General features: G+C 48.5%; 1 protein-coding gene across 2 annotated transcripts in view; it reads right to left on the reverse strand.

Annotated features, from left to right (window-relative positions):
- Window positions 1-20,368, reverse strand: part of PHC2 (polyhomeotic homolog 2) — a 55,088-nt gene extending 34,720 nt beyond the window's left edge. For both annotated transcript variants that reach the window (XM_040423937.1, XM_040423927.1), the window contains exons 1-4: window positions 20,256-20,368; window positions 15,826-15,976; window positions 1,630-1,809; window positions 1,470-1,541 (exon numbers count right to left, since the gene is read on the reverse strand). In XM_040423937.1, the coding sequence (XP_040279871.1) occupies window positions 1,470-1,541; window positions 1,630-1,809; window positions 15,826-15,933 (360 nt within the window). In that variant the 5' untranslated portion in view covers window positions 15,934-15,976; window positions 20,256-20,368. The remainder of the gene's footprint in view (window positions 1-1,469; window positions 1,542-1,629; window positions 1,810-15,825; window positions 15,977-20,255) is intronic.
- Window positions 20,369-21,516: the final 1,148 nt, after the last annotated feature.

The following is a 21,516-nucleotide window of genomic DNA, read 5'->3' on the forward strand; positions in this document are numbered from 1 at the left end:
TCTGCCCCAGTACACAGTCTACACTGTACAGTCCTGTACCCTGCACAGTCTACCCCAGTACACAGTCTACACTGTACAGTCCTGTACCCTGCACAGTCTGCCCCAGTACACAGTCTACACTGTACAGTCTGCACCCTGCACAGTCTGCCCCAGTACACAGTCTACACTCTGCACAGTCTGCCCCAGTACACAGTCTACACTGTACAGTCTGCACCCTGCACAGTCTGCCCCAGTACACAGTCTAAACTGTACAGTCTGCACCCCGCACAGTCTGCCCCAGTACACAGTCTACACTGTACAGTCTGCACCCTGCACAGTCTGCCCCAGTACACAGTCTACACTGTACAGTCTGCACCCTGCACAGTCTGCCCCAGTACACAGTCTACACTGTACAGTCTGTACCCTGTACAGTCTGCCCCAGTACACAGTCTACACTGTACAGTCTGCCCCAGTACACAGTCTACACTGTACAGTCCTGTACCCTGCACAGTGTGCCCCAGTACACAGTCTACACTGTACAGTCTGCACCCTGCAGTCTGCCCCAGTACACAGTCTACACTGTACAGTCCTGTACCCCGCACAGTGTGCCCCAGTACACAGTCTACACTGTACAGTCCTGTACCCTGCACAGTCTGCCCCAGTACACAGTCTACACTGTACAGTCTGCACCCTGCACAGTCGGCCCCAGTACACAGTCTACACTGTACAGTCCTGTACCCTGCACAGTCTGCCCCAGTACACAGTCTACACTGTACAGTCCTGTACCCTGCACAGTCTGCCCCAGTACACAGTCTACACTGTACAGTCTTCACCCTGCACAGTCTGCCCCAATACACAGTCTACACTGTACAGTCTGCCCCAGTACACAGTCTACACTGCACAGTCTGCCCCAGTACACAGTCTACACTGCACAGTCTGCCCCAGTACACAGTATACACTGTACAGTCTGCACCCTGGCCAGTCTGCCCCAGTACACAGTCTACACTGCACAGTCTGCACCAGTACACAGTCTACACTGCACAGTCTGCACCCTGCACAGTCTGCACCCTGCACAGTCTGCCCCAGTACACAGTCTACACTGCACAGCCTGCACCACAACACAGCCTGGTCTGCACCAAAATCTTTTTGCCATGGTTAAGGGCACAGTTAAATAAGCAACTCTTTGTAAATGTCATAAATCACGCCAGCAAGGGGGTGGCATAGGAACAGGGGAGCAACATTTCTACACAGTTTAAAGATGTGCCAAATTTATCCAAGATCGTGCAAGCTTTGATAGATTTGGTACAACTTTCGCCACAACTGAATTCAAAAAGTTGACTTCTTGACACATTCACCCCATAGTCTACACAATACTGTGCACCCCTCAACGCAATAGTCTACACTCCAGTACACAGTGTGCACCCCGGCACACAGTCTTCACTTCATTGCACATCTGTGACATTGGGCAGTATATATCAGGAAAGACTCACCGTCAGTGGCTGGGATGGATTCTGCTGTGAGGAGCTGACAGCAGGGGGAGCTCTGCTTGCCGCCAGGCTGGCCTAGAAACACAACAGAGGTTAGTACCTTGTGAACTACAGAGAATGTAGGAAGGCTACCCTCAACATCCCTGGAGGATGAGGCACTCACTTGCTGGGCTTGCTGCGCTGCGGCCAGGTTCTGCAGTTGCGTGCTGTTCAGGTGCTGCTGCTGCTGCTGCTGTTGTAGCGCTGCAGTTTGCAGCATTAGGTGCTGTTGCTGCGCCGCATACATCTGCTGCAGATACTGCGCTGCTGTGTTGGGCTGGCGAGTCAGAGCCTGTTGGATCACCTGCAAGGGACAGAACCGGGAAGACTGCTTATGGAGAAGCATGCACTACACATTATTATATACAGTTATGACATCACAGCCTGCCCCATCACTGTCAGATACACTACACACAGTATTATATACAGTTATGAATCACAGCCTGCCCGATCACTGTCAGATACACTACACACAATATTATATACAGTTATGACATCACAGCCTGCCCCATCACTGTCAGATACACTACACACAGTATTATATACAGTTATGACATCACAGCCTGCCCGATCACTGTCAGATACACTACACACAATATTATATACAGTTATGAATCACAGCCTGCCCGATCACTGTCAGATACACTACACACAGTATTATATACAGTTATGACATCACAGCCTGCCCGATCACTGTCAGATACACTACACACAATATTATATACAGTTATGACATCACAGCCTGCCCGATCACTGTCAGATACACTACACACAATATTATATACAGTTATGACATCACAGCCTGCCCGATCGCTGTCAGATACACTACACACAGTATTATATACAGTTATGACATCACAGCCTGCCCGATCGCTGTCAGATACACTACACACAGTATTTTATACAGTTATGACATCACAGCCTGCCCCATCGCTGTCAGATACACTACACACAATATTATATACAGTTATGACATCACAGCCTGCCCGATCACTGTCAGATACACTACACACAGTATTATATACAGTTATTGTAGTGTCCCACTACGTAAGGATGGGCACTACTAAGGGTCATGTTGCCCTACCTCCTGTGGGAAATTGCTATTGTATTTTATATTGCATTGTAATGTATAATTTCATGATTATCTCCTGTACCAGGCCTGCTAGGGGTGTAGTTTCTCCTCCTAAGCTGTAGAGGGAGCTAGGGAACCCCCTAATATATACAGTACAGACCAAAAGTTTGGACACACCTTCTCATTTAAAGAGTTTTCTTTATTTTCATGACTATGAAGGCATCAAAACTATGAATTAACGCATGTGGAATTATATACATAACAAACAAGTCTGAAACAACTGAAAATATGTCATATTCTAGGTTCTTCAAAGTAGCCACCTTTTGCTTTGATTACTGCTTTGCACACTCTTGGCATTCTCTTGATGAGCTTCAAGAGGTAGTCCCCTGAAATGGTCTTCCAACAGTCTTGAAGGAGTTCCCAGAGATGCTTAGCACTTGTTGGCTCTTTGCCTTCACTCTGCGGTCCAGCTCACCCCAAACCATCTCGATTGGGTTCAGGTCCGGTGACTGTGGAGGCCAGGTCATCTGGCGCAGCACCCCATCACTCTCCTTCATGGTCAAATAGCCCTTACTTGCAAAGTTTTCCCAATTTTTCGGCTGACTGACTGACCTTCATTTCCTAAAGTAATGATGGCCACTAGTTTTTCTTTACTTAGCTGCTTTTTTCTTGCCATAATACAAATTCTAACAGTCTATTCAGTAGGACTATCAGCTGTGTATCCACCTGACTTCTCCTCAACGCAACTGATGGTCCCAACCCCATTTATAAGGCAAGAAATCCCACTTATTAAACCTGACAGGGCACACCTGTGAAGTGAAAACCATTTCAGGGGACTACCTCTTGAGGCTCATCAAGAGAATGCCAAGAGTGTGCAAAGCAGTAATCAAAGCAAAAGGTGGCTACTTTGAAGAACCTAGAATATGACAGTTGTTTCACACTTGTTTGTTATGTATATAATTCCACATGTGTTAATTCATAGTTTTGATGCCTTCATAGTCATGAAAATAAAGAAAACTCTTTGAATGAGAAGGTGTGTCCAAACTTTTGGTCTGTACTGTATATAGTTAGGCCCAGACAGGAAAGGGTAGTTCAGTCCAGTCCAGGAGGCTAAGTAGCTCAGTCTAGCCTGCCTGAGTTTCCTGAGTAAGAAAAGCTCAGAAGTTAACCCAGGAGAAGAAGTTGCCTCCTGAAGATAACTAGCACCTTGAAAAGTACACCAGAGGAAGGTTTCCCTACCCAAGGATAAAGCCAGCTATAGGGCATACGGGCCCTGGAGAAAGACAGACAGGATCTGAGGAAAATACAGCCTGAAATGTAAGTGTTATTCCCTCTGAGTATCTTGCAAAGACTTTGCCTGCCACTTATGTGAAGCCTGCCTGTGACCAACATTGTACATGTGGAACTAACTGAAACCTGTAAATAGTTGAACTGTTCAGTAAAAAGAAGTTCTGGTTCACTGCAACTTTGTGTACCTCAATTATTCCTACAACAAATCGGTGTGCCACCGTTACCGGCACTGGCGTCACAACTATAAGAGATCTTGCCACCGGCACATTAAACTTCCAACACCCAGGGCACCTCACCTACCACCTGGCCTGGTCCCTATACACAGAGAGTGCCCCAGAGGATTCATGTGCCAGCCTCTCCATCACTGCTGTACGCCTGCCCAGGGTAAATAAAAACTGAGTACCAAGAGCAACCCTCGGTTTGTTAACTACCCCTGTGACCTCATATTCGCTCACCCTGCAGGACTGGCGCACTGCATATTTTGGTGTCACGAACAGGATACAAAATTATTCCTACGCCATAGTGGAATCTGAACTGTGTGCCATAATTGCTTATTAAGTGATAAATGCCCTATCCGTTTATTTGAAAAAGTTGGGCCAAAGAACTGTGGACAATCGCGGTGTGAAAAACTGTATATTGTGGACTGTTTTCTGCTTTTTGAGTCACCGCTTGCTGTCAGTGAATTGACAGCCTTATGCTTAAAGATGGCCGCCTAAACTGACTGGATTATCGTTGCGCCATCGTTGTGTCCGTCTGGCGCGAAAAAGAAGAGGAGGTACCACCCTGCCTGCAAAGAAGATACCGCCTACCTCGAATTTGGAAGCTCCGAGAGGCCGCGCCTATCTCCTGACGCTGCGCGTGGGAACTCCGCACGACGTGATCACGTACCTCGCGAGACTTGGACTGCGCATCACCGGAGTAAGTAAAACTTTGGTATTAACTGGCCCCTTTGTATTCAAGTACCGCGAAGATTCCGATCCTTGCTGGGAGACTGGGGGAACGGTCTTTAGCAGTAAAGGACTTGATCCGGGGGAAGCACATCCAATTTGTATTTCGGCCTGCTCCACCGCTCCTTAAAGGGCCATACCCTCTCCGTGGTTACCCTTAGCAACGGCCTGAGAGAGCGAAGTCCAGCGTGAGTCTGCCTACAGATCTTGCCTCCATAGACCACGCCATGTCCGCATCTGAGGAAACGGGGCAGGTGGCCCCCAAACGAGCCTTCTGTAATTCACGCAGATGAGAACAGGGCGCCCGCCGCTGCAGCAGCATCCAGTCTAATGCCGCTGACCATGCCATATTACTTTGGGGCCCCCTGGTTCCCGCGATACTCCGGGGAAGCCCACAAACTGAAAGACTTTAAGACCAGATCATGGCCTTATTCCAGCTCTATCCTATCTCCGCGGAGCAACAGATGGAGATCCTCTTAGCGCAGTTAGAAGGGGCAGCCCGCAGGGAGGTCAAGTCATGGCCCAGCTCCGAAAAAAATAATATGGGACAGATCTTTGATCGCCTCGGCACCACGTTTGAAGCCAGGACGGTGTCAGAAGTTAAGATGCGATTTTTCAGCAGAAAGCAACAGCCCGGTGAGTCACTCCGTGATTTTGCTTTGTCCCTGCAAGAGACCTTGAGGGCCGTGGTCCAGGTGGACCCCCGGGAGGCTGAGGACCAGGACCGGGATCTGAGAGAGCAGTTCATTGCGGGTGTAAACGCTGAACACTTAAAGAGCCAGCTGAGGATGCTATCGGCCCAACACCCCAATTGTGCATTTTTGGACTTTAAAGAGCTGGCCATCAGTATCTTGGGTCAAAACCCGCCCACAGGGCCGGCGGCCTCCCTTGAACCTCAGGCCTGCCAGCCAAAAATTATTGATGGGAAACAGTCCGGAGCCAGCCAAGCTACCCAGGCTCCAGTAACAGATGTGGTGGCAGCATTAATGGAGCAAGTTAACCATCTCACTAAGAGCCTGGAAAAGGTGTGCAGGAAAATAGAGGAATGGGAAAGACCATTGTTATTGGAAGACGAAAGCCAACCTACCTCAAAGGCTCCTCCTGCCTGCATATAAAGAGGTCTACCCCAAAGAACCAGATGGACGACCGAGTTATCGGTCTAAGAATCGCAAACAGCCTGTCTGCACCTATTGTAAAAAATATGGCCATACCGAATCAACGTGTTGGCAGTTAAACGGGCCACCCCCGAGGCCGAGGACCGCCCCTCGGGAGGTAGAACTGTAGGTCCAAAGGATCCAAGTTGGATGCCCAGATACGTGGGATCTCGTCCAAAAATTAACATATGCATTAACGGGATACCTTTTGAAGCCCTGCTGGATACTGGGTCTCAGGTCACCACCATCCAACGACCCACCTTTGACAAATTCTGGGATTCAAATCTCCTCACCCAGCCACCGGAATCCTGGCTGGATATCATTGCTATCAACGGCAAGCCGGTGAAAGTCCATGGGTACTGGGAACCTACCCTCCAGGTGGGAGAAGCCACCTTACCACTGCAAGGTGTGATTGTGGTGCAAGCCGGAGATAAAGGGGGACACCCCGTGATCTTAAGGACTAATGTCTTTAAAAATTGTTACTCTGAGGTACTTGAGGCCCTGAACCAATCCCTACCCTCAGCTTCACCTGCTTCTAAAAGAGTAATTCAAAAGACTATCAGTGTGCTGTGTGCTCAGCAAAGATTTGCAAATGGGATAAGAGAAATCTGCACTGCCCGGATCCGGGATAACCGGCCGGTAATCCTGCCACCGAATTCCCAGATCATTTTGTGGTGCCGTGCTGTACTAGGGATCCAGGGCCAAGACTATCAAGCCCTGGTGGAGCCTATCCAAATTGAAAATCATCCCTTCGTGCGAGCAGCCAAGAGCCTGGTGACTGTATCTCAAGGTAAAGTGCCTGTCCGTTTGATTAATTTCAGTGATCACCCTGTTACCCTCTCTAAGCACTGCCCTGTTGCTCAGCTTTTCCAGGTATCCTTCCAGGATGTTATCCGTCTGCCTGCCACAGAGACGTCTCAAACCGCACAGACAGCGGCGTCTCTGCCAGCGCCTCTTCAGTATCCTGGTGGGAGGAACTTCATGTGGGGAACGAATCCACCCCAAAGGATTAAATAGAGGGAGTCCTGAATCTGGTGAAGGAGCACCACAAGGCCTTCAGCAAACACTCCACGGACTATGGAGAGGTCAGTGTAATCAAACACACCATACCCACTGGCTCTCATCCTCCTATCAAGGAGAGACACAGACCCATACCGCCTACTACCAACCAGTCCGTAAAAGAGATGATACAGGAAATGAAGGACTCTAACATAATCTGGGACAGTCATAGTCCCTGGGCTGCGCCTCTAGTTCTTGTTTGTAAAAAAGATGGCAGCATTAGGTTCTGTGTGGACTATAGAAAAATCAATCAAATCACTCATAAAGATGCTTATCCGTTGCCACGCATTGAAGAGTCCTTGACTGCCCTGGGGTCATCAGCCTGTTTCTCAACTCTTGACTTAACCAGCGGATACTGGCAGGTGCCTATGGCCCCGGAAGACCGGGAAAAGACCGCTTTCACCACGCCTATGGGCCTGTTCGAATTTAACTACATGCCTTTCGGACTGTGTAATGCTCCAGGGACGTTCCAGCGGTTGATGGAGCGTTGTTTAGGCCATAAGAACTTTGAAACTGTATTGCTATACTTGGATGACGTCATTATCTACTTCAAGACATATGAGGATCATTTAAAGCATTTGGCCGAAGTGTTTCAAGTCCTCGCTAAATATGGCCTTAAAATCAAGCCGTCCAAGTGCCATCTGCTGAAACCAGCAGTAAAGTACCTGGGCCATGTTGTTAGTGCAGAAGGAGTCCAGCCTGATCCTGATAAACTTGCTGCTGTCCGCAATTGGCCTACTCCTACCACCGTGAAAGAGGTGAGAAGTTTCCTCAGTTTCGCAGGATATTATAGACGCTTAATCCCACATTTTGCACAGATTGCGGATCCGATCCAGGAACTCCTGAGGGGGCATCCCAAAAAGAGTCCAAAGACTCCTATCCCTGTTGAATGGAGAGAGGAACGGGAGATTGCCTTTCAGCTCCTGAAGAAGAAGCTGACCGAACCCCCTGTCCTGGGTTACCCGGATTATCAGAAGTCATTCCACCTCTATACGGATGCCAGTAAAAGAGGCCTGGGAGCTGTGCTGGCTCAGGTGCAAGACAACAAAGAGAGGGTGATTGCCTATGCCAGCAGGTCCCTGAGGGGAGCTGAGAAAAAAACGATCAGAATTATAGTTCCTTCAAGCTGGAGTTCCTTGCTTTAGTGTGGGCTGTGACTGAAAAATTCAAGGACTACCTTCCTGCTATTTCGTTTGTCGCCTTCACTGACAACAATCCCCTGGCGCACCTGAATACAGCCAAGTTAGGGGCTCTGGAACAAAGATGGGCCTCCCGCCTTGCCAACTATGACTTCACTGTGAAATACCGGGCAGGTCGCTCAAATGATAATGCGGATGCCCTGTCTCGGCTTCCCACTACAGAAGCACCAGATGAACCTAAGGATGCCTGGGAAGAGGTGGAGATGCCGGCGTTTTACAACAAATTTGCTCAGCAAGATAATGTTCACACTAATCCTGAGTCCAGGGGCGAACAAGAAAGGTGGATTAAGCTCCAGTCAGAAAGTAGAGTCCTCGGTGGAAGACTTCCTTACTAGTGGAAGAACTCCTGAAAGAGTCCGCAGGAAGAGTGCAGACCCAGAACTATAGAAATTGTGGAGACATCGCCACCAACTCTTCCTTCAAAAAGGCCTGTTGCTAAGAAGGAGCCTGGATCCAGTGTCCTGCGATAGGGTGTACCAGATCCTCATACCACGTCGAGACGCTAGTCTTGTGTTAGAGATGTATCATAACCTGTCCGGACACTTCGGCGTGCAGAAAACTGAGGCCACCATTCGCAGAAGGTTCTATTGAATTGGGATGAGAGAAGACATTGAAAAGTGGTGCCGGGAGTGTACTGCCTGTGCTGTCGGGAGAAGTGAGCGCCATAACCAGAGAGCGCCTCTCCACCCTATCGTGAGTAAAACTCCCCTGGAGCTTGTTGCTATTGATCATGTGAAGTTGGAGCCAAGTCGCTCAGGTTATACTTATGCCATGACCATTATTGATCACTTCACTGAGCAGTGCCCCCTGAGACAAGGGGTAATTGGCCTACTCTGCTGCCACAACTTATGTACACGTATAACAATACAATTCACTGCTCCACCGGGTACACGCCTTTCTATTTGATGTTTGGCCGTCAAGGGAGGCTGCCTGCTGATCACTCCCTGGACGTGCAAATACCTGATGTCATCAACCCACTACCAAAGACTGATTGGGTGGTGGAGCATCAAAGACGTCTTCTTAATGCCAAAGAGATTGTTCAGGAGCGCATGGAAAGTGCCCGAGAGCGGCAGCAGAGAGACTATGACCTTGCTATAGGAGACGTGGTGTGGTTGAAGAATAACCACCGAACCAGCAAGCTGGACAGTAAGTGGGAGAGGACTCCCTACGTCATAACTGCTATTCCTAATGCTGAGACCCACGTGTACCAAATTTCCAGGGAAGGTAAAGGCTCTCAGATCGTACACAGGAACCGTTTAAAGCCCTGCATAGAAGGAGAAACTGCAACAGAGGACATTGAGCCAGAGTCTCCTGAGCCAGAGTCGTCGGCCCAACCTGTTGATCCTATGCAGGCCGTTGAGAATCTGTTACATGACAAGGAGCCACTTCATTGGTTCCTCACACCCTGGTTGAACTTGGTGGTACCGGCTCCAGTTCCTGCTAGTCCTCGAACCCCAGGATGACCTGTCCCAGGGTGTATGGATTCCTCTGGCCCCCTTGAGCCAAGGCAAGAAGAGTCTCTGCCAGTAAGGAGGTCCACACAGCCTACTAAGGGGCACCCACCTGTGCGATTCGGAGACTACATTGTTGATCAGAGTCACTCCCCCCAGGAAACCCCTGTTTAACTGTCTACAAGACCCGGGTACGGACTCATGTCGTTCTTTTGAGCCTCCAGGAACTTATGTTATATTTGCATATTTTATTATTATGGACTATCCTGGTTATTCCTGATATGCTGTACCAGGTCAGCAGCCCTGTTCCCTGTACTATCCTGTGTGAAGAAAACGACGCCCCTTTTCACCGCACTTGTTCCTTTGCCAGCAGAGCTGCCTGATACTTTCCTTGCAAATGTAGTGCTTGTTGTATATGCCTGCTTTGCATTTTTGTCTTTCAGGTCAGTTTCCAGCTAGGCGGGCCCCCTGTGTTGCGCCGAGGACAGGCAAGCTCAAAGTAGCGGGGTATGTAGTGTCCCACTACGTAAGGGTGGGCACTACTAAGGGTCATGTTGCCCCACCTCCTGTGGGAAATTGCTATTGTATTTTATATTGCATTGTAATGTATAATTTCATGATTATCTCCTGTACCAGGCCTGCTAGGGGTGTAGTTTCTCCTCCTAAGCTGTAGAGGGAGCTAGGGAACCCCCTAATATATATAGTTAGGCCCAGACAGGAAAGGGTAGTTCAGTCTAGTCCAGGAGGCTAAGTAGCTCAGTCTAGCCTGCCTGAGTTTCCTGAGTAAGAAAAGCTCAGAAGTTAACCCAGGAGAAGAAGTTGCCTCCTGAAGATATCTAGCACCTTGAAAAGTACAGTGCAGAGCCACTTTAATCCAGCTAAGTAGAAAGCTGAAGGGCAGAAGGATATTTACAGCAAGAGGATTTACACCAGAGGAAGATTTCCCTACCCAAGAATAAAGCCAGCTATAGGGCATACGGGCCTTGGAGAAAGCCAGACATGATCTGAGGAAAATACAGCCTGATCTGTAAGTGTTATTCCCTTTGAGTATCTTGCAAAGACTTTGCCTGCCACTTATGTGAAGCCTGCCTGTGACCAACATTGTACATGTGGAACTAACTGAAACCTGTAAATAGTTGAACTGTTCAGTAAAAAGAAGTTCTGGTTCACTGCAACTTTGTGTACCTCAATTATTCCTACAACAAATCGGTGTGCCACCGTTACCGGCACTGGCGTCACAACTATAAGGGATCTTGCCACCGGCACATTAAACTTCCAACACCCAGGGCACCTCACCTACCACCTGGCCTGGTCCCTATACACAGAGAGTGCCCCAGAGGATTCATGTGCCAGCCTCTCCATCACTGCTGTACGCCTGCCCAGGGTAAATAAAAACTGTGAGTACCAAGAGCAACCCTCGGTTTGTTAACTACCCCTGTGACCTCATATTCGCTCACCCTGCAGGACTGGCGCACTGCATTATGACATCACAGCCTCCCCCTTCACTGTCAGATACACCACACACAGTATTATATACAGTTATGACATCACAGCCTGTCCCATCACTGTCAGATACACCACACACAGTATTATATACAGTTATGACATCACAGCCTGCCCCATCACTGTCAGATACACTACACACAGTATTATATACAGTTATGACATCACAGCCTGCCCGATCACTGTCAGATACACTACACACAGTATTATATACAGTTATGACATCACAGCCTGCCCCATCACTGTCAGATACACTACACACAGTATTATATACAGTTATGACATCACAGCCTGCCCGATCACTGTCAGATACACTACACACAGTATTATATACAGTTATGACATCACAGCCTGCCCGATCGCTGTCAGATACACTACACACAGTATTATATACAGTTATGACATCACAGCCTGCCCGATCGCTGTCAGATACACTACACACAGTATTATATACAGTTATGACATCACAGCCTGCCCGATCGCTGTCAGATACACTACACACAGTATTATATACAGTTATGACATCACAGCCTGCCCGATCGCTGTCAGATACACTACACACAGTATTATATACAGTTATGACATCACAGCCTGCCCGATCGCTGTCAGATACACTACACACAGTATTATATACAGTTATGACATCACAGCCTGCCCGATCACTGTCAGATACACTACACACAGTATTATATACAGTTATGACATCACAGCCTGCCCGATCACTGTCAGATACACTACACACAGTATTATATACAGTTATGACATCACAGCCTGCCCGATCACTGTCAGATACACTACACACAGTATTATATACAGTTATGACATCACAGCCTGCCCGATCACTGTCAGATACACTACACACAGTATTATATACAGTTATGACATCACAGCCTGCCCGATCACTGTCAGATACACTACACACAGTATTATATACAGTTATGACATCACAGCCACATTCATAAGCCAACACTGAATTCTAATATCCAGACCTAATACTTCTCACAGCCATGGATTTGTTAAAATGCGTCAGTGCAGGTAAAACCCTAAGGCCTCATGCACTCGACTGTAGTAGGTCCGTGCCCATACTGCGGCTCCGCAATATACCGGCACCGGCCATGTGAATGCTGTATCATGGATGCTGACCCCTTGACTTGAATACGAAGATACGGTGCGGTTCAGAACGGAGGCACGGATCGGAAGGCCACAGAAGCACTACTGAGTGTTCCCGTGGGTTTTCTGTCCCTGCCTCCGTAGTCCAGACAGTCGGATGCGGATCGCGAACCCCATTCAAGTGAATGGGTCTACGTCCGCAGACGGCAGGCACACGGTTGGTGCCCGTGCATTTTGCAATTTGCGGGCCGCAGCATGGGCACGGACACCACACATTTGTGCACAAGAGGACAATTTGAGAACAGATTTTGAATGTCAACAAGAATGTCCCAATCACTGACAGGAAGCAGAGATCTTGAAAATGAATCCACACTGGATCCTGACTTATTCTTTTCAATGGGTCTGTGCACATGGACGGCGTTTTTCATGCATTGTTTCTGCATTCAGGAAAAATCGCAGTGCGTTCTATATTGTGTGTTTTTCACGCAGCTCTGGCTCCATAGAAGTGAATGGGGCTTGCATGAAAAACGTATTGCATCCGGATACAATGCGTTTTTCACAGATGGTTGCTAGGAGATGTAGCTTGCAATTCTTCCGTTTTGCGCGTGAAAAACACATCAAAAACTGATTGCACCCGCGCGGAAAAAACTGAAACACTGAACGCAACTGCAGACAAGAATGACTAAACTTGCGTGCAAAACCATCCGTTTTTTCTTGCACAGATCCTGACACAATCCGTATCGTTCGTGTGAAAGAGGCTTAAGGCCTCGGGTGCGGACCCATACACTTCAATGGGGCAGCAAAAGATGCAGTCAGCACTCCTTGTGCTGTACGCATCCGTTGCTCCGTTCCGTGGCTCCGCAAAAAAAGAAACGTGTTCCATTCTTGTCTGTTTTGCAGACAAGAATAGGCACTTCTATTATTGGTGGCCCATTCCGTTCTGCAAACTGCGGAACGCACACGGGCGGCATCCATGTTTTGCGGATCCGCAATTTGCAGACCACAAAATGTGGCGCGGTCGTGTGCATGAGGCCTAAGGGGGTAATTTATTGTGAGGGTAATTTCTGAAGTCAGTTCTTGGCTCGGTCTTCGTTGGCGTACTTTGCGACAAATCTATCAGATGTTGCACGTTGTTTGATAAATCTGTGGCATCTCTGGACGTAACGCATTTGTCTCGAAATGCTGCTCCGTTTTTGTTCCACTGCTGTACTGGTGAGATTAAGACATATTTTTTTTTGCTACTTTTTAAAAAAGTCGCAGCGATAAAATCTGGAGTGAAACTAATAAACATAGTAAAAAAACAAACACTTTACTGCCACTTTTTAAAACTGGAACCAGTGGTGTTAAAAAAAGCAGAAATCGTTCAATTTCTTGCACCAATAAATCCAATTAGTGGCAAAGCTGCATTTTTTTTACTTTCTAAAGCCAGAATCCTGGAGTGCCGGGTGCCATAAATTCCCCCCTTAGATTAAAAGATACGTCAAATTTAACTGACAACATGCGACATTTGATCATTTTGGCGCAAAGGACGCAAAAGCAAAATATCCCCCCCCCTACATAAATTGCCCCAAAAAGGGTATTGAGGGCCATTTGCTGCGCCCACAGTGCAGGCATCCAAGTCAGGAAGGCTCCAAGGGCCCCAGCACACAAGCGGTTAACATTCTTCAGGAAGGCGGGGACTGTCCGACTTTAAGAGGGGTGAAGAGGTGAAGTTACCCCCCCTCTATATAATATGACACAATACGTTCTTGTATAGAGGGGAGGGGTGCGCTCCCGGATGTGGAGGCCCATCCATCACTGTCCTCCCCTTCTCCCCGGCCTCAGTCACAGGTCCTCCATCATCCTGAAGTCAGGGCAGGAAAAGCAGCTCATGTATCCAACCCATGCCAGGCAGGTACTCAGCAGTCACATCCCAGTACAGGCAGGTACTCAGCAGTCACATCCCAGTACAGGCAGGTACTCAGCAGACACATCCCAGTACAGGCAGGTACTCGGCAGTCACATCCCAGTACAGGCAGGTACTCAGCAGACACATCCCAGTACAGGCAGGTACTCAGCAGTCATATCTCAGTACAGGCAGGTACTCAGCAGTCACATCCCAGTGCAGGCAGGTACTCAGCAGACACATCCCAGTGCAGGCAGGTACTCAGCAGTCACATCCCAGTACAGGCAGGTACTCAGCAGTCATATCCCAGTGCAGGCAGGTACTCAGCAGTCACATCCCAGTGCAGGCAGGTACTCAGCAGACACATCCCAGTGCAGGCAGGTACTTAGCAGTCATATCCCAGTGCAGGCAGGTACTCAGCAGACACATCCCAGTGCAGGCAGGTACTTAGCAGTCATATCCCAGTGCAGGCAGGTACTCAGCAGTCATATCCCAGTACAGGCAGGTACTCAGCAGTCACATCCCAGTACAGGCAGGTACTCAGCAGTCACATCCCAGTACAGGCAGGTACTCAGCAGTCATATCCCAGTGCAGGCAGGTACTCAGCAGTCATATCCCAGTGCAGGCAGGTACTCAGCAGTCACATCCCAGTGCAGGCAGGTACTCAGCAGTCACATCCCAGTGCAGGCAGGTACTCAGCAGACACATCCCAGTACAGGCAGGTACTCAGCAGTCACATCCCAGTACAGGCAGGTACTCAGCAGTCACATCCCAGTACAGGCAGGTACTCAGCAGTCATATCCCAGTGCAGGCAGGTACTCAGCAGACACATCCCAGTGCAGGCAGGTACTCAGCCTGTCAGGCAGGCAGGTACTCAGCATCCCAGTGCAGGCAGGTACTCAGCAGTCATATCCCAGTGCAGGCAGGTACTAAGCAGACACATCCCAGTGCAGGCAGGTACTCAGCAGTCATATCCCAGTGCAGGCAGGTACTCAGCAGACACATCCCAGTACAGGCAGGTACTCAGCAGTCATATCCCAGTGCAGGCAGGTACTCAGCAGACACATCCCAGTGCAGGCAGGTACTCAGCAGTCACATCTCAGTGCAGGCAGGTACTCAGCAGTCATATCCCAGTGCAGGCAGGTACTCAGCAGACACATCCCCGTGCAGGCAGGTACTCAGCATTGACGTCACATTGCCTTGTATTTACAAGACAAAAATACTTACACATAAGCCGTTAGCAGGCAGTTTTCCTCCAGTGTCCTAGTTCGGACTGTATTAAGTGTGCAGTGCCTCACTAGTCTCCTGCCTCAGATGAATGTGGAGGCTGCGGTGCCTCACTAGTAACCTCTGCCCCCTCCTGACATCTTTCTTACAGACCATACAAAGAGTAGAGAAAGAGGGTGGAGACCCTGGGTCCATGTGCTACCAGTGACCATACCTCCAGGAATTCACCACCAGTGTCACATGATACTATGCTAAATCAATAAGAAGCCCCTGGACCCTGCTGCAAAGTCTGTCCCCCCCCCCCCATACTGGTAGATGCCATACTGCATGTCACAGTGTTAATGCACAGCACTGCATACTATGTTGGTGGTATATAAATGAATAAATTAAATAATTGCTGAGCAGTCGAAGTATCATTGGTACCTGTACTGTCTGGCGGTCTGGGATCCCGCTGTACGCCGGTCCTGAGGGGTTCACTGGGCGACTGCTGCTGCTGCAGGGTGTGGCGGTGTTTGGGGGCTCATTCTCCATCCTTGTGGTGTAAAAGTGCAACCGGCGGCTGCAGTGACGTCAACTGCGGAGACACAATGATTACAGTAACTGGAGGGAAGGATGATGTAAGTATACCCCCACATACGACACCCCACTATTTCTGCACTTGGTGAATAAAATGCAGTTCTGCACTGATGAGCAGCGTACAAATTGTGAAAAGGGGAGCAGAATGATAATGTGTGGTATCACCTGGACGTGTATCCATGCATTAACATTGAAAAGTTCGCCACCATGTCTGAGCACCATATTTATGAAGCCCCTGAGCCAATGCTTCAGAAATGTGCAACACCTCTAAATCACTGGTACCTCTGCTCCACTGGTTAAGGGGAGATTTATAGCATTTTCACTGGATATAGAATAGTATGTGCCCCCAGGATCGGTAGTGGTACACTTCAGTATCTGAGGAGTGTATCTGTGCTGTATCCTGGGGCATAGTGGTAGTACACTTCTACATCTGAGGATTGTATCTGCGCAGTATCCCGGGGTCCAGTAGTAGTACACTTCTACATCTGAGCAGTGTATCTGTGCCATGTCCTGGGGTATGGTAGTACCACACTTCTACATCTGAGGAGTGTATCTGTGCTATGTCCTGGGGTATGGAAGTAGTACACTTTTACATCTGAATAGTGTATATGTGCCATGTGCTGGGGTATGGTAGTACTACACTTCTACATCTGAGCAGTGTATCTGTGCCGTGTCCTGGGGTATGGTAATAGTACACTTCTACATCTGAGGAGTGTATCTGTGCCATGTCCTGGGGTCTGGTAGTAGTACACTTCTACATCTGAGGAGTGTATCTGTGCCATGTCCTGGGGTCTGGTAGTAGTACACTTCTACATCTGAGCAGTGTATCTGTGCTGTGTCCGGGGTCTGGTAGTAGTACACTTCTACATCTGAGTAGTGTATCTGTGCTGTGTCCCGGCGTCTGGTAGTAGTACACTTCTACATCTGAGCAGTGTATCTGTGCCATGTCCTGGGGTATGGTAGTAGTATACTTCTACATCTGAGGAGTGTATCTGTGCTGTGTCCGGGGTCTGGTAGTAGTACACTTCTACATCTGAGCAGTGTATCTGTGCTGTGTCCGGGGTCTTGTAGTAGTACACTTCTACATCTGAGTAGTGTATCTGTGCTATGTCCTGGGGTATGGTAGTAGTACACTTTTACATCTGAATAGTGTATATGTGCCATGTGCTGGGGTATGGTAGTACTACATTTTTACATCTGAATAGTGTATATGTGCCATGTGCTGGGGTATGGTAGTACTACACTTCTACATCTGAGCAGTGTATCTGTGCCGTGTCCTGGGGTATGGTAATAGTACACTTCTACATCTGAGGAGTGTATCTGTGCTGTGTCCGGGGTCTGGTAGTAGTACACTTCTACATCTGGAGTGTATCTGTGCTGTGTCCCGGGGTCTGGTAGTAGTACACTTCTACATCTGGAGTGTATCTGTGCTATGTCCTGGGGTATGGTAGTAGTACACTTTTACATCTGAATAGTGTATATGTGCCATGTGCTGGGGTATGGTAGTACTACACTTTTACATCTGAATAGTGTATATGTGCCATGTGCTGGGGTATGGTAGTACTACACTTCTACATCTGAGCAGTGTATCTGTGCCGTGTCCTGGGGTATGGTAATAGTACACTTCTACATCTGAGGAGTGTATCTGTGCTGTGTCCGGGGTCTGGTAGTAGTACACTTCTACATCTGAGCAGTGTATCTGTGCTGTGTCCGGGGTCTGGTAGTAGTACACTTCTACATCTGAGCAGTGTATCTGTGCTGTGTCCGGGGTCTGGTAGTAGTACACTTCTACATCTGAGTAGTGTATCTGTGCTGTGTCCCGGCGTCTGGTAGTAGTACACTTCTACATCTGAGCAGTGTATCTGTGCCATGTCCTGGGGTATGGTAGTAGTACACTTCTACATCTGAGCAGTGTATCTGTGCTGTGTCCGGGGTCTTGTAGTAGTACACTTCTACATCTGAGTAGTGTATCTGTGCTATGTCCTGGGGTCTGGTAGTAGTACACTTCTACATCTGAGTAGTGTATCTGTGCTGTGTCCCGGGGTCTGGTAGTAGTACACTTCTACATCTGAGGAGTGTATCTGTACCATGTCCTGGGGTATGGTAATAGTACACTTCTACATCTGGAGTGTATCTGTGCTGTGTCCCGGGGTCTAGTAGTAGTACACTTCTACATCTGAGCAGTGTATCTGTGCCATGTCCTGGGGTATGGTAGTAGTATACTTCTATATCTGAGCAGTGTATCTGTCCCATGTCCTGGGGTATGGTAGTAGTATACTTCTATATCTGAGCAGTGTATCTGTGCCATGTCCTGGGGTATGGTAGCAGTACACTTCTATAGCTGAGGAGTGTATCTGTGCTGTGTCCCGGGGTATAGTGATAGTACACTTCTACATCTGAGGATTGTATCTGTGCTGTATCCCGTGGTCCAGTAGTAGTACACTTCTACATCTGAGCAGTGTATCTGTGCCATGTCCTGGGGTATGGTAATAGTACACTTCTACATCTGAGGAGTGTATCTGTGCTGTGTCCGGGGTCTGGTAGTAGTACACTTCTACATCTGAGCAGTGTATCTGTGCCTTATCCTGGGGTATGGTAATAGTACACTTCTATATCTGAGCAGTGTATCTGTGCTGTGTCCCAGGGTCTGGTAGTAGTACACTTCTACATCTGAGCAGTGTATCTGTGCCATGTCCTGGGGTATGGTAGTAGTATACTTCTATATCTGAGGAGTGTATCTGTGCTGTGTCCGGGGTCTGGTAGTAGTATACTTCTATATCTGAGAAGTGTATCTGTGCCATGTCCTGGGTATAGTAGTAGTACACTTCTACATCTGAGGAGTGTATCTTTGTACATCTGAGCAGTGTATCTGTGCCATGTCCTGGGGTATGGTAGTAGTACACTTCTATATCTGAGGAGTGTATCTGTGCTGTGTCCCGAGGTCTGATAGTAGTACACTTCTACATCTGAGGAGTGTATCTGTGCTGTGTACCGGGGTCTAGTAGTAGTACACTTCTACATCTGAGCAGTGTATCTGTGCCATGTCCTGGGGTATGGTAGTACTACACTTCAATATCTGAGGAGTGTATCTGTGACATGTTTCGGGGTCCGTTAGTAGTAGAATTCATTATCTGAGGAGTGTATCTGTGTCGTGGCCTGGGATTTGCTAGTAGTAGTACGCAGTTATGTATGATGAGTTTTCACGTGTCATTTCCCAGTATAAGGTAATATGCCATTATGTCTAAGGTTCAGGGTCCCGACAGTAGTACTACTAACACTAGAGGGCGTGCTGAGGACATGCATGGGCAGGGCACAATGTAGCTACATACAGGAGTTACTGGATCTCAGCAGTGTTTGGGTACCTACTGTCTCTTCCTCCTGGTCTTTTGGAAGAACAAGCAGATATCAAGATATCATCAAGTAGGGGCTCAGGGGGTTGGATATGAATGACCCTGTCATGTTATTGCATTTATCTCTGAAAAATTTCCCCCTTGTTTCCCTCTAACAATTCGAGGAGAATTGATTTCCCATGAAGGAGAAACACTGCTCCTATCGTAATTTAGGTCCTCACTCCTGTAGAGTCTAAGCTCTTATGGTCAGCGGGGTTCTCTCTCCTTTAAAATGTAAGCTCTTATGGTCAGTGGGGTTCTCTCTCCTGTAGAGTGTAAGCTCTTATGGTCAGTGGGGTTCTCTCTCCTGTAGAGTGTAAGCTCTTATGGTCAGTTGAGTCTTCACTCCTGTAGAGCAGTGTTTCCCAACCAGTGTGCCTCCAGCTGTTGCAAAACTACAACTCCCAGCATGCCCGCACAGCCAGAGTGTAAGCTCTTAGGGTCCTCTCTCCTGTAGAGTGTAAGCTCTTAGGGTCCTCTCTTCTGTAGAGTGTAAGCTCTTAGGGTCCTCTCTCCTGTAGAGTGTAAGCTCTTAGGGTCCTCTCTCCTGTAGAGTGTAAGCTCTTAGGGTCCTCTCTCCTGTAGAGTGTAAGCTCTTAGGGTCCTCTCTCCTGTAGAGTGTAAGCTCTTAGGGTCCTTTCTCCTGTAGAGTGTAAGCTCTTAGGGTCCTCTCTCCTGTAGAGTGTACGCTCTTATGGTCAGTGGGGTCCTCTTTCCTGCAGACTTGACCTCTTACGGTCAGCAGAGTTTACTCCTGAAATCTGTCTTGTACTCACCTGTCAGGGACGCAGTCCTTCTGCTGCTGGAGGTTGTTTGTTAGACGTTAGGGTTGGATACGGTGCCTGGATACACACATCATGGATATATATATGATGAAAGGTTACCTACCCATGAAGAGGCTGCAGGGGCCCCATGTCAGCAGTCCTCCTATCTGCAGGGAGCATCATCTATCAGCCAGGTTGAGCCTTGTACCTCTCTGTATCCAGCACTGGCTGGGCCCGTCCTCACCCCGCTGCCCTCATCAAAGGCAGCATGTTTCCTGCACAGGGGGGAGGGGGAGCGGAATCTGCCACTTTCTGGCTAGGATATAGTTACAGGAGGATTTCTGGCAGTGTCTCATTACTCCTGTTCCTGTGTACTTGCTGCGCAGCCTGAGGCGCAGCGAAACCACCCCCAGCACTAAAAGGGTTACTGTACTTTACTAAAGTCAGCAGAGTGGCCAACACTGAGGACTGATCATATAGAAAAGGGTCAAACAGAAAAAGATACTGTACTTTCTAAAAACACAAATGATTATCCCAATGGACAAAGGGAAACTGCAGCCACATCCCTCCCCACTAGCTCTGAGCGACCAATCATCATCATCAGTCCCAACAACTCAGCCTGGGATTGGATGGTGATGTCACAGATGAAGGCAGTGAGGTCACACGGTCTATGTAGTAGGTCTTTCTGTTATTGGACGGCGATGTCACAAGGGTTCAGCAACGAGGTCACACAGTCTATGCAAGAGATCAGTCTGTCATTGGACAATGATGTCACAAGGGATAGGCAGTGAGGTCATGATGTCAGAGGCGGCGGGCAGCGACATCACATACTCTGTGTACCAGGTCAGGCTGTGAATGGACAGTGATGTCATAAGGTGAGGGCAGTGAGGTCACAAAATCTATGCATAATTTGTCATTGGACGGTGGGGCAGGAATCAAGGTTGCACAGTCTATGTACCAGCTTAGTCCATGCCCGGCCAGTGATGTCATACGGGGCAGGCAGTGAGGGAATCTAGACCGTGTAGGGTCTGGATAGGACAGAGAAATCTAGAGGAACAGATGAGTCTGAAGGGTTCAAAGGGGTCTACAGACAATAGTAGGGTCTGGGGGGCCGAGAGGTCTGAGGGGGCAGAGGGGGAAGGCATAGAGAGGTCCATAAAAATCTGTTGGGGGGAACTTAAGTGAACAGCGGGATCTGGAATTAACAGAGTGGTCTGGAAGATAGGACAGAGAAATCTTGAAGGACAGAGAGGGGCTGAGGAGTCTGGAGGGAGGGAGGGAGGACAGAGGGAACAGATGTGTTTGGATGAAAGGTGGGGCAAAGGGATTTGGTGGGAGGATAGACAGAGCAGGGGATCTGAAGACAAAGGGGAGCATAGGGGACT

This window comes from Bufo bufo, chromosome 1 (genome assembly GCF_905171765.1).
Source record: "Bufo bufo chromosome 1, aBufBuf1.1, whole genome shotgun sequence".
In the NCBI taxonomy this organism is placed as follows: domain Eukaryota; kingdom Metazoa; phylum Chordata; class Amphibia; order Anura; family Bufonidae; genus Bufo; species Bufo bufo.